Source organism: Centroberyx affinis, unplaced genomic scaffold (assembly GCF_046629955.1).
Source record: "Centroberyx affinis isolate AG114_WGS23_722 - 3 ecotype Tasmania unplaced genomic scaffold, CSIRO-AGI_Caff_v1 ptg005098l_1, whole genome shotgun sequence".
NCBI lineage: Eukaryota > Metazoa > Chordata > Actinopteri > Beryciformes > Berycidae > Centroberyx > Centroberyx affinis.
In genome coordinates, this window is record NW_027282523.1 from 96,352 (window position 1) to 109,955 (window position 13,604).

The following is a 13,604-nucleotide window of genomic DNA, read 5'->3' on the forward strand; positions in this document are numbered from 1 at the left end:
TACAATTATCAAACACACAACTCAATACACAGTGTGGACATACAGCTGCAAGACCACACGCATATCCATCCATACGTATGAACACATCAGAATAGACCGATTTGTAATGTCACCATGGTTAAACATAAGCTATTCCTCAGCTGTGCAGAGAGTGTATTGTATTGTATTGTATTGTATTGTATTGTACTGTACTTTGTTATGGCCACACCCCGTCTAAGCAGCTTGTGATTTAAAGTGACTTTTCTCTCTCAGGGCATCAAGGGAGAACCCAGCTCTCACAGAGAAGAAGAAATCCAGTCTCTGGCAGTTGTAAGCTCCTCTCCTCTTTTTACATGACCTCTTTAATGCCATCAACTGTGTGATTACTGTGTGATTTATGTTTTTCATATTGCTTTTCTCTCTTTATTTCATGTTGTATGGTTGTTTTCTCCAGGATGTAGGTAACTCTTTGACATGTTAGCGGTGCCTATCTTGACTGGCTACTGATCCTCTCATCTTGACATCAAACTCTTAACAAAGGAGAGCCAGAGCCAGGGAATGGCGGCTTTGATCTTAGATCTGAGCCGCCTCGCTGTCAGATTCGCCTTTTGTTTCCTCATTAAGAGTCACAGCAAGTTGTAAACATCAAGCATGGTGAAACCTCTCAGGGCGGGTGGGGGGGTTGGGACAGGCTTCGCAGCCTACCTAAAGACACGTTTAAAACAATTCATCCAAAGACAAAAAGCCTTTTTAAGCTTGTCTGCTGCTCACAGTAGGGCAGAATCTGAAAGACTGTCAAGTGCCGTCTCCTGATCTAGGCTCTCCTTTGTTGAGTTTCATTGGGAATGACTTTGTTTTGGGTTGAAGGAGGACAGTATCTGAGGCCGGTTTGTGGCAAAGGGATTTGGAAATGGGTGCATAGGAGAGAAGCAAAAACAATCTCTCTGATAAATCCATGTTCTCTCCTGCCCTGTTTCTCTGTGTCCCTCTATATCCTGCCTGATGTTGTGATGTTGTGGTGTCTGTGTGCAGAAGGTGTGTTGGTATGGAGAGGGGAGGGAAGGGAGGAATATGGGGAGAAAAGGGGTTTCTTACAGTGTGATGGTCAGGAATGAAGTCAGATTAGCTATAAGAGAGATGACTTGCTTTATCAATTTACAGATATAGCCGCTATCAAATTGAAATAGACATGTTATACCTCTGATGCTGTATGATGAATTTTCAAGTGAAGCATGATGAATACCTTATGCACTTGCTGTAGAGTTAAGGGGGGAGTGAGAAGTGTTAGGATTCAGGCCTGTTCTGCTCTGTGTTGTTGACTAACTGCCTAGTCAGCGTACAATATTAACCCTGCACTCCCTGCTCTCCATCTCTCTGAGTGGAGACCTGCTCTGATGCCCGGCTCTTAGGGGAGGGGGGCGAGCTCTAATCCAGCTAACGGATACGGTGGAATAAGCATATAGGTGGGATTGCTGCCCGAGTGCAAGTAGGCATGGTGTGCTGGCACGGGAAGGGATTAGGGAACCTTTTTCATGACCTTTGACCCTTGACTGTTGAACCCTACCTCTTCCGCTGGAGCTGTTGCTTGTGTCCACCCCTCTATACGTTTTGTCTCTGTGTGCTCTTTTTTTTCTCTTTCCCTCCCCACTTCCCCGGCCTTACACCTCCAGTTTCAGCCGTTTGTTCAGCTCGTCGGGCGGAGCCGCCAAGAAGCCGCCGACGGAGGCCCCGGTGAACGTGAAGTACAACGCGCCCACCTCTCAGATCCAGCCGTCCGTCAAGAAGAGGAGCAGCACCCTGCAGCAGCTGCCCAGCGACAAGAGCAAAGCCTTCGACTTCCTCAACGAGGAGTGAGTCATGCAGCGGGGACTGTGAATAAAAGCATTTGATACTGCACCTGTGTTGACTACGGCACTAGTGATTATTTCGGGTGCATTGGCTCAAAAGCATAGACAAAAACACCATCGAAAGGGAACAGGATCCTGCGCACCAGCTAGTTAGGGCATCAAACGTAAAAAAAGAAGCTAAGATAAAAAAGGTTCTTTTTATTTGAGCAAACGTTTCAGTCCATCTGAGAGCATTATGGTTTTGTTCGTCTTCGTTTTTCATTTTTTGCTCCATGTCAAATTAAAGGAACCTTTATTTATTTATGTTGTTTATTTTACTATTCTACCTTATTTATGCCCTTTTCTTCGGATTGATGCCATAACTGGCTGTTCGGCATGCTCCTTTTGATGGTGTTTGTCATTCATGCAGTAGGGAGACATAAGATTATGGGTCATTTGGTCATGCACTATTACCTGTGGTTTTAGAGTAAACTTTTGGCAGTAGAAATGTGAACAAGATAGTAACTGTTTTAGGATACTTTATAGAATAGGGTTGTCATTTCTTTGTTCGAAGTTATATTGAATCTGCTAACAGAACAGATGTTCAGTAATGGGAAATTAGATTTGATACTGTAATGCCTCTGTCCCCCTCTTAGACAAAGCTTTAGATCAACTTGCACAATCAGATTTCCAATATAATCCAATGCATAGCCAGTAAATTACAATTTTTATTTTCACTCATGTATACAGCACTGGTTTGATATTACTTGCAGGAAGTTGTACCACAATATTGTCATTTAACTTGTAAGCTTTATTTTGTAGACTGTGTTTTTGGCAGCAGTCACCACTCTGTATACATCCTGTTAAGAACGGTTAATCAAACCAAATGCCTGAATTGAGTTGAACAAAATCAAATAAGTCATGGTCTTGTTCAACCATCCAGTCATTTTTGGGGGAAAACCTGACCGCCCAACAATAGATGTCTTTGTTAACAACCTGTTGTTCTGTCCCCAGATCGGTGGCTGATAGCGTGGTGTCCAGGCGAGAGCAGAAGAGGGCGCAGTACCAGCAGGTCAAAGACCATGTCCAGAAGGAGGACGGCAGGGTGCAGGCTTACGGCTGGAGCCTGCCCAAGAAGTACAAAGTATGGAGACAGGGACAACAACCACTATAATAGCACTTACTGTATACTCAGTCTGCTGTTGTAATTACTGTAATGCAAGAGCTGCTGTGAGTTCCCTCTGTTGTAATGATGTTTCAGGTGGCCAACGGTGGTCAGACAGAGAGCAAGATGAAGAATCTACCTGTACCTGTCTACCTCAGACCGCTGGATGAGAAAGATGCTTCTATGAAGGTACTGGCACTTGCTTTGGTGGTGTGCACTCATTGTACTGTTTGTATATAGAATCTCTTGTTAGCTTTCATCTTCAACATTAAGTAGTCATATTGTTATGTTGCTAGTGTCTGACCAATATGGGTTTATGAAGAGTGATACTGGTAGTTTTGAATTAAAGCTGCTGATAGCCGATAATTTTTACCGATATACAACGTCTTTAAATTTGACCATTTTCATGCAAGAAAAATACAAGTATTCAGTGTTTCCCCCAGAATTTTATTCTTGTTACGGTGGTAATGCCTCTGAAACAGCATTTAGGCTATCATGGGATATTAAATCTCTCCATTGAAACCCAGACTAATGAAATCCGTTTAGGTACCTTAGTAGTTCCCTTATGGCAGGGAGATCCACCACACTTATTCGATGGGCGGAGAAACTCAGGGATACATTACTAGCTTTTTAAATGAAGAATTCATTCTCAAAAAAGTGTTGTGAAAAAAAAAAAGTGATGTTGACAGACTGTTATTATGTAGCTGTTGTCAGGGATACAATAGTAGTTCATTGTATGGATATCACATTGTATTTGACTGTGGTAACTGTGTGTCTGTGCTGCAGCTGTGGTGCGCTGCGGGTGTGAACCTGTCTGGTGGGAAAACCCGAGACGGAGGTTCAATCGTCGGAGCCAGTGTGTTTTACAGCGATGTGCCTGGACCAGCGAGCCCTCAAAGGAAGATAGGATCTCAGAGCAGCCTGGAGAAACTGGATCAGGAACTTAAGGTACAGACACACAGGCTATGGTTATGCGTATAATTTCAGTGAAACTTATATCATCCAGTCACGCCAGAATGCATTAAGTGACAGGTCTGGACACCCAAAAATCTGATTTTGCTCACATTTCTATTGGATCTTCATAACCAGAGATGGAAGTTGTGCAGACTCACTATCGGGGGGGGATACTATAAATAATGAATAAATACAGCCACAGGAGACTCATAACAGCTGTACAGGTCAGCTGTGGACGTACAGCAATATAAAAAAATGAAATCTCAGAAATCATGTTGAAAGTGTAACTGTTGCCACAAAACACAGACATAATCACATACACATAATGTTTCATGTTAACACGTGTACCGAACACTCCTTTCTCATCTCTTCCTTCGTCTGTGTGTGTGTGTGTGTGTGTGCAGGAGCAGCAGAAGGAGTTGCGGCAGCAGGAGGAGCTGTCGTCGCTGGTGTGGATTTGCACCAGCACCCAAGCCACCACTAAAGTCGTCGTCATTGACGCCAACCAGCCTGGAAACATCCTGGAGAGCTTCTTTGTTTGCAACTCCCACGTCCTTTGCATCGCCAGCGTACCAGGTCAGTGGATGACTGTGTGCATCAGTGTCCCTGCAAATCCACATTGGGGAAGGTTGGATGTTATTTTATGAAGGGGCTATCTCTGTGATTTATTTATATTTACATCAGATTAGATTAAACTTCAATGATCCCTTTGCGGAAATTGGGTCGTCACAGCAGCAGAGAATGAGAGATAGATAAGATTAAGGCAAGTAAGAGAGTACTGAAGATGATACGATAAGGAACCAATTGAAAGTAACACAGCAAATAAATAAAGATGCAGCGCCTTCACTGATGGATTTACAGATTGAAACAGATTGTCATCATGTGTACAAATGGGAGAACAAACAACCAGAACTCTGTCCATATTATAAGCTTTTTGCATTATTAAATTTACAGATGGAGGGAACGTGCAGAGCGTGCCGATGTGCATTGTTAGCTATCACCTTGTGAAATTTACAGATGGAGGTATAAGCTACATACAGAAATGAGTCTGGATATGCAAATGTGCCTTAGCAGCATGAACCCATTCCATTTTCTTTGACCCTCGCAAATGAAATCAGGGTGACAACTATGAATCTGTCTCCTTATCTTTTGTTTGTTTGTCAGTGTGTCACATATCTCAGACACCACTGATCACATTTTGACTAAACTTGGAGATATGATGCAGCTTAGCAAAATTACAGGTCAAAACAAGGTGATGTATTTGTTACTGATTGGCCCAGAGAGGGACTGCATCATTCATGAGGGACAACATGATTCCTGTTATGTCATGATTTTGTTTATGTTTGTTTTTATACACATATTATTATTCAGGTGCAAGAGAGACGGACTACCCAGCTGGCGAGGAGGTGTCGCAGAACTCGGAGGCGGGACCAGCGGGAGATGGCAGCACGTCAACAACCAGCTCGGCCAATAGCGGCTCAGCAGGCGGGGACGGCATGCTTGGAGGCATCACTGTGGTTGGCTGTACCGCTGAGGGGGCAGCAGCCGTTCCTCAGACAGCAGACAGTCCGTCAGAGGCAGACGAAGAAACAGGTAGGAAATGACGGTTTCACTAATGACCCACTATCTGCACTATCTGACCCCCTGTCAGGTTAAGTTGTCTAAGTACACCACTATCTGCACTATCTGACCCCCTTTCAGGCTAAGTTGTCTAAGTACACCAAACTGGCTTTCAGATACTTTCCTGTGATTATCTAAACGTTCTTGTACTCATTGTCCTGGCAAACTCCACCCAGCTGGCACCTACAGTAATGAGGTCAAAACAAGCCATAAATATTACCTGAAAATATTATTCGCCCCAGTTTGCTAAGAAGTCATCTTCTCATTGTGTCTCCTACAGAATCTAGGCCAGCAGAGGAAGCAACTGAGGCGACAGAGGCCAGCGCCGGGCCTGCTGACCAGAGAGAAGGCCTGAGGGGAGTCTATACCGAACACGTCTTCACTGATCCACTGGGAGCCCAGCAGCCAGCAGAGACTCCAGCCAACTACACACAGAGGTAACATCACAAGGTCCATTATCCATTGTTCAATGCTAGATGTCTAGCTGCTACCTTATAGGCATACACTCAGCACATAGATATGTACACACCCATAAATTCTGATAATAATGCTCAGTATTATTTCATGTTGCCTCTGATCATCAGGGAGTGTGATCTTGTAAAAGACGGTGTAAGTTCAAACTCCAACTCAGAGGAGCAGGACCTGATGAGAGAAGAGGCCCAGAAGATGAGCAGCGTTCTGCCCACAATGTGGCTGGGGGCGCAGAATGGATGGTAAGTTTTTTTCTGTCCAGTCCACTACTTTATATGACCAGAATTCAAGAAATCCAACCACTAACTAGATACTCCTTGTCTCATTCCCAGTGTGTATGTGCACTCCTCTGTGGCTCAGTGGAAGAAGTGTCTCCATTCTATAAAGCTGAAGGACTCCATCCTCGGCATAGTGTGAGTACATTCATCTAAATGACATCTTTAGGTTTTAATCATATGGACCGTTAGTTCCCTGTCACCTTTTCTTATTACCCCCTCATTTTCCAGACAGAAGCAGTATTTCCCTACTCCCAGACACTCAGTACCTGGCTTGTGATAATGGCATTGCTATTCTCTCCTATAGGCATGTTAAAGGGCGAGTACTGGTCGGCCTTTCTGATGGCACTTTAGCCATCTTCCACAGAGGAGTAGGTGAGAGGACACAAGCTTTGCGACCTGCTTCTACAAATAAAGTAATATGTATTTAATATGGGATTTATCCAGCAGTATGAGCAAGGCTCTTGTCTTTCCTTTGTTTCTCAGACGGACAGTGGGACCTGACCAACTACCATCTGTTAGACTTGGGGAGACCCCACCACTCCATCCGCTGCATGACCGTAGTGCATGACAAGGTGTGGTGCGGCTACAGGAACAAGATCTATGTGGTGCAGCCCAAAGCCATGAGGATAGAGGTACAGTAAGACTCTGACCCCAATCCTTGTGTCAGTAGCTGGGTGTCTAACCAAATATTTTGATGCAAATTATGATGTATCGAATTAGAAAGACTGAATGGAAAAAGTAAAGTTCAATATAGTGATTTTTCTGACTCTGTTTTAAGTTCAGGAAGATTATTTAATCATTTCGACCCAGCTCATGGAAACGTACATTCACTTGCTTTGACTAAAACATTTTTTTCTGCCCCCTGCAGAAGTCATTCGACGCCCACCCCCGTAAGGAGAGCCAGGTACGTCAGCTGGCCTGGGACGGTGACGGTATCTGGGTGTCCATCAGACTGGACTCCACTCTCAGGCTGTTCCACGCCCACACCTACCAGCACCTGCAGGACGTCGACATCGAGCCCTATGTCAGCAAGATGCTGGGTCAGTTCAGCACATGTTCAGTCTCTCCATTAGGCTTCTACTATTGATCTGTCCTCTGTGAAACAATAGAAACATGCCTTAAACCTATTTGTGAATGAGTGGCTCAGGGTTTGACAAAGATTTTTATGATTCAACAGCTCAGATTTGGTTTGGAACATTTTCTCTGTGTTTCTCTCAGGTACGGGGAAGCTGGGCTTCTCGTTTGTGCGGATCACGGCTCTCACGGTGTCGTGTAACCGTCTCTGGATCGGCACCGGCAACGGAGTCATCATCTCCATCCCTCTGACAGACAGTGAGTGAAAGTTAAGCTTGATTTTCAGGTGCCAAAAATTTCTGCTGGACTCAGCCTCCAAGAAACTACTTAACAATCAATTCTCACACTGCGCAGTTCTCTCTCTGCTGCCTGTATATCTGCACTTCTTCATCGTGATGCATGTACTCACGTTGCACACATAATACCAGAGATTGCTTCACTTTTTTTTATTAGTTTCTACAAGCTAAGAATATTTTTCCCATGACGCAGACACTCACCACAGGCAACTAATGCTAAATTAATACTGCGTTGTCATGGTATTTTTCTCACCAACATGAGCCCCACTTGGTCACTCATAGACCTATTTTTGAAATTATTCACCTTTTTAATATTTCATACTGCAAGTAAACCCGCTGGAGTGACTGGCTGGTTTCACATCAGTGTTGTCAGGTTCCTGAATGACATCCTCTATACATTATTTATCCGTACTAGGGCTCGAACAGTATTCATATTTCAAGTCTGTTACTGATATTTTTGGCTTGAAGCTGCTGCTAGATATTTTGTGTCAATATTGAAGCTTTAAATTTCATAGTGTTAATACCAAAAAATTCCAAGTATTCAGTGTTTCCCCCAGATTTATATTCTTGTCAGGGTGGAGAAGCCTGTGAAACGGCATTTTTGACCACAGGACACTAAAACTCATACCTTGTTTCTTTTTGTGTTCTCTCCTCCATTTCCCCCCCCCTCCCCTCTCTCATATTTCCCATTCCTTCAGCAGCCAACAAGCTAACCGCAGGAGCAGGAAACCATCCAGGAAGTGTAGTTCGCGTCTACGGCGACGACAACAGCGACAAAGTGACAGCCGGGACTTTTGTTCCCTACTGCTCCATGGCTCACGCTCAGCTCTGCTTCCACGGTCACCGGGACGCTGTCAAGTTCTTCACCGCCGTCCCAGGTAACCACAAACCTGTCCACACGTCTATGACTTTGTTCTTATTGGTTTGTGTGACTTTTGTTTTTCTTATTTACTCTGCTATCAAACTTTGTGGTATAAAACATTTTAGACAAATCAAATCAGTTCTTCATTTCTTTCTTCATTTTTCACATTTTCGCTGCAATTTTTGGCACAACTCCTCCGAATCCTCTTTTCAAATGCAAATGTATTTTGATGGAATCACCCATTTGGACAACGTAATTCTGGGTTCTTCTATTAGTTTGCAAGGACTGTTGTTGGCTAAAACTATACATGCTTAAAATTAGTGTATTCTACGTAGAAGTGTTCAAGGCAGCTGAGCAACTGGAGAGGCAGAGAGCTGAGACACATTCAAGTAAACAAACAATTAATTAGGTGTACATGTCAGCAGCACCACAAAGGTAAGACTGTAAGACTGGACACAATCTGTACTTGTTTGGAAAGTGTTATTTACTGTTTGCGGCCCTGTGTATTCAGGTCATGCGATCCCGTCAGGCGGAGGTGAGGCAGCGGGTGACAAGGCGACAGATGCCCCCTCTCAGGAGGGGACCAGGTCCGTGTTGGTAATGAGCGGAGGAGAAGGCTACATCGACTTCCGGATGGGTGAGTATGTGAAATGAAACGGATAAAATCACTCGTTACGGCTACAGTAAATCCAAAAATGAACACGGCGTTTTTGTGTGTAGGCGACGAGGCAGGCGAGCCGGAGGAGGTGGCGGAGCCCCCCATGAAGCTGCAGCCCTTCCTGGCCAAAGCCGAGCGCAGCCACCTCATCGTCTGGCAGGTCCTGGTCAACGACGACTGAACTCTCGACACCCTCCGACCCGCACCGCGCTCCGACTTGGCCTTTTCCCCTCAAGCGCGCTAGCTACCGCGGAGGAGGAGCTCAGGTAGACGGTTCCCCCACCCCACCCCCCCCACCCCCACCCCCACCCCCGCAGAAGGCACAAGTCTAAGATCGGCACTTTTCTCCTCAAGCACTCACCCGAAGCGTAAGGGTGAAGTAAGCAAAAACTGATCTTTCTCAGCGGTAAACTCGACTGGAGGAGCAGACAGATTCACACAACTGCATGTTTATTTTGTTTTATTTACTTGTTTTCTCCTATTTTTTTTTTTTAAATCTTTGTTTTGTTTATTGTTTTCCCTTTTTTTAATTTCATGGATTGGAATTGAAATCCATTATTATGCCTCTTGCTTTTTTTAATATTATTTGAAGCAATGCTATTATTGAATACAAAACCATTACTTTTTTGTTTGTTTGTTTTATTTGCTCAGATCATATTCCAACTGACAATTTCAGGTTACCTCCCCTAGTCCAGATACTGTGCGCTGATGCTGGACTCACCTGCATCATCAATCACCTGTATGTCCCCCAGTGTCCAATAATAATGTACAGATGGGGCAATCGCATGTGGGAGCCAATCGAAAAAAGACAAATCCCCGATCCCATTTCAATTCAATTTTTTTTTTTTCCTTGAGAACTTGGCTTTTGATTGTATGCAAGAGGTTTAATCGATCGCCAGTTGTCTCCGGGTCTGGATCTTGTTTAAGACAAATGCAATACATCACAGACTTATCTTGTTAGCAGCTGCTGGAGCAGAGGACGGCCCTGTTGAAAGACTCGTCTTCGTGTCCGACCCATCCTTGAGGTAGCGGTTATCTTTTTTTTTAGGTTAGAGACTGACAATGCCGTTGACAAAACCCCTAATTATGTAGTGAAAACAGCTACCTCTGCATCTACTACTACTCTACATATATCCTCCCTTCCTTGAAGTAAGAAGAGATCTGTTTTGGTTGGAATGGTGGAAGATTCTTAGACCATTGTTTGACTTTAATTAGATATTGTACGAGTTGTTACCTCAAGGAAGGAAGGAAGGAAGGAAGGGCGTGTTGTCGCAGTATTTGAACAGTCTCCGGTCCTCTGCTCCCCGGTCTCCCCTCCCACCAGCTAGAGCTAGTAGACACTTTACAAATATCTACGACTGCCTTAGGTATCGAGGTTTGACAGAGCTAAGTTATAGACTTTTCAAGTGTGACAAAGTATTTATTCTTTTGTGAAAGAATGTTACATGTTTGCTACCAAAGGAAAATGAATTAAAGATTGATAGATCGCGACATGCTGAAATAATTGTCTCATCTCCCCCCCCCCGTAACACGGCACCTTTCAGCAGCATGTTTGATTCTGCCTCCCTGTAGATAACAAGCAAGTCTTTGTAACAGAAACCCTGGTGTATAGATAGATATATTTTTAGACTTTAATATTTGCAAAATGATGGCAAATATTCTTTGGGTATGAGAGAAGAGAACATGCTGGACCTATTGCTATGAGAAATGTACTATGAGACGATAAACAAGCAGGAACATTGAGGATCGCCTAAACTTCCTCAAATTCTTATCTTGACATTTAGAGGTCAAAAACTCAAGGCTGACATTTTTGGTTTCGCAGCGCCGTTCAAGCCCCTTTTTGTACATTTTACGATGCTGATTAACTGAAGTTCTCAGCGAGATTCCCTCCTGACGTCTGGCAAACATCAATTCTTTCAGAAAATGTTTTAAGCCTATTTTTATGAACTTTTTGTATGTCTTGTCTTTTAGACCGCTTTCTCTCAAATGGCAGCCTGACTCTCATCTAGCGCACGCCGTCTGGCCTGGCCGGGACGGGTGCACCAGATGTCGCGCAGGGTGTCATTTGAGACGCGCCCTGTCTGTCTTGCCTCTGTGTACCAGTAGACTGTACTGGTATCTGTTCTGTTTTATTTCTCTGTATTGTATGAGAGGAAGCCTGTCCTCATGCGAGCGAGTGTATGTGTGTGCATGTCTCTTCTCTCCAGGAGAGGAGAGAAACGTATTGCAGTTTAGCCATTTCAGTATTTATTTCAATGAATGAGCCTTTGCAATTCAGAATGTAACTTTGTACATTGAATATGAATATATATATGATTATATGTGTGTATGAAACACAGAAATGGCTTGGGTTTATTGTTTTGACAATGGTTGTTGCTGTTGAAATGAATTTGAATTTGATTGGGAGGGGGGTCACTTTACTGAGCTATGCACTATCTCTAGGGGAGCGGAGGTGAATGAGGGGGGGTTTGTCTTTTGTATGTAGAGCGCCCCGGGTAGAGCTCGCCCTCACACACTGACACAACCAGTTTTCAATCTCTAAGTGGGAAAAAGTCTGGTAAAACTGGGAGGGGGGGGGGGGGCAACTTCCATCCCAATATAGCCGATTTCAGGAAACATGCCCTCAAACGTCAGGAAGTCCCGCCCTCCTCTGTCAAAACCCACCCACACATGCTTGTCACTGACTCGGCGGTGACTCCCATCCCGACCCGAGTTAGCAGTACGCGCACCACCTTGTACTTCCACAGCATCTCTAGCCTTACTTATTTTTAACAATCAAATAAACCGACTTTTTGTGGGCAAACTCCTCGGCGTGTTTTGTTGTTGTTTGTTATGTTTCCGGTCTTGAGATGCAGCGATGCGCAGAGGAGCCGGGGCTTGCTTTCATCCTGGTAGAAGTTTGTTTACCTGTGGGCTGGGGGCGCTGCAAGGTGAAAGTCAAGGGCGGTAACACAAACACACATCTCCCTGCCCCGCCCGATGCTATGCGCCGCCACAATATTGATTTTTTTCTGTAGCGGGGGAAGATACAAAAAATTTAGAAGGCGTCTCATATTGCTGTGAAATTGTGTCCCTTATGACTACAGCGGTGTGTGTAGGTAGCCCAGGTTCAGTCTACAGTATCGGGTCAACAGTATGAGCCGGTGGTTATAATGAAACCTTTGCATTATGCACAGCGTGTGCTTGGGGTCGTCCCACAACTCATCTGCTTGGTAAACACATTTGCAGCCACATTACCTGAATTCAGCCCAGACACTTCTCTTCACAGACACTAGGTGGTGCGGTCGAGCTACCAGTCCAAAAAGTGCTTTCCCAGTGACTTTATTAGAAAGACAGGAGCACCCCTCCCCTGCCTGTGATTGGCCTGCCACCGCTCTATTCAAGGCCTTGGTTCCAGCCCATTGAGCGAGGCTGAAGTGGAGCTTAGCAGGCTGAAAGACAGATAGAGAGGCTTTAATCTCTTCCCAAGCTCTTAGGAGAACGCCTGGCTGTCATGGATCACAGTAATGATAGTGTAGTAGGAGAGTAAGGAGTGGATGTACAGTACCATGGATGCATACAGTATGCCTGGTGTCAGTTTGCATGTCGTCATTGTCAAGTGAAAATTCTTGTATCTCTAAAATGTCATCTTTTCAGAAACTAGGGAAAACAACCTTGTGTTTAGCTTGATGCATTTTTGAGTTTATCCAATGGGTTTTGACAACTTTCTCAACCCATCAAGAACCATGTAATCCTTCAACTGAAGATAAAACATGAGTTGCAAGGTTTTCACATAAAAACAATATGCTCTTTTCTCTTTACCTCTCCGGCTGTCTGCTCAGCCTTGTTCTTACAAGAGGATGGATACTGACAGCACACACACACACACACACACAACTGCGCTATGACCTTCAGTCGGTGATGATCAAAAGGCAACACAACCACAAATATGAACAAAAATCAATTATATTTTCAGATAAGAATTCATGAACACTTTTTAAACAGTGGTTCTTAGCATGCTTTCCTGAAAATATCATTGATTTTTTGTCATATAACTATGACAAAAATCCTATCGTCATATAACTTGCATCAGTCTGACACTCCTTACCATGATTCATACTAATGTAGGTCATGAAGATTCACCCCAGCCTTAAAAAAGACGTGTAAACTCTCTATTCCGTAAATAAAAAGCTTGGAACTTACTGTACCGCACCAATGCATTTGCCTTTTCCCCACTTTCACCTCCCTGTTACAGTGTGTTACTCTGCAGTTATGTAAGGTAGCCAGCTGGTGGCTCCGGGGGGAGGGGGGGGTTATCCAGGTCCCGTTGTGGTATTGTATCGTCCCGACCGCTGCCCGGGATGCTCCAGGCCTATCGACTCACTAATAGCACTCTCTTTACAGTAAAGCTCAGTATACTGTCCAATGAGATTTTTATTCCA

At 44.3% G+C, this 13,604-nt stretch overlaps 1 protein-coding gene across 1 annotated transcript in view; it reads left to right on the forward strand.

Moving 5' to 3' along the window:
- The window catches only part of spag9b (sperm associated antigen 9b), a 38,476-nt gene extending 26,189 nt beyond the window's left edge, over window positions 1-12,287 (forward strand). Inside the window, exons 13-29 of the mRNA XM_071546045.1 lie at window positions 253-309; window positions 1,650-1,829; window positions 2,820-2,949; window positions 3,067-3,159; window positions 3,757-3,918; window positions 4,329-4,500; window positions 5,296-5,517; window positions 5,837-5,981; window positions 6,129-6,257; window positions 6,348-6,428; window positions 6,598-6,665; window positions 6,777-6,925; window positions 7,162-7,333; window positions 7,512-7,625; window positions 8,365-8,541; window positions 9,037-9,162; window positions 9,246-12,287. Coding sequence (XP_071402146.1) covers window positions 253-309; window positions 1,650-1,829; window positions 2,820-2,949; window positions 3,067-3,159; window positions 3,757-3,918; window positions 4,329-4,500; window positions 5,296-5,517; window positions 5,837-5,981; window positions 6,129-6,257; window positions 6,348-6,428; window positions 6,598-6,665; window positions 6,777-6,925; window positions 7,162-7,333; window positions 7,512-7,625; window positions 8,365-8,541; window positions 9,037-9,162; window positions 9,246-9,364 — 2,296 coding nt within the window. The 3' untranslated portion in view covers window positions 9,365-12,287. The remainder of the gene's footprint in view (window positions 1-252; window positions 310-1,649; window positions 1,830-2,819; window positions 2,950-3,066; window positions 3,160-3,756; window positions 3,919-4,328; window positions 4,501-5,295; window positions 5,518-5,836; window positions 5,982-6,128; window positions 6,258-6,347; window positions 6,429-6,597; window positions 6,666-6,776; window positions 6,926-7,161; window positions 7,334-7,511; window positions 7,626-8,364; window positions 8,542-9,036; window positions 9,163-9,245) is intronic.
- Window positions 12,288-13,604: the final 1,317 nt, after the last annotated feature.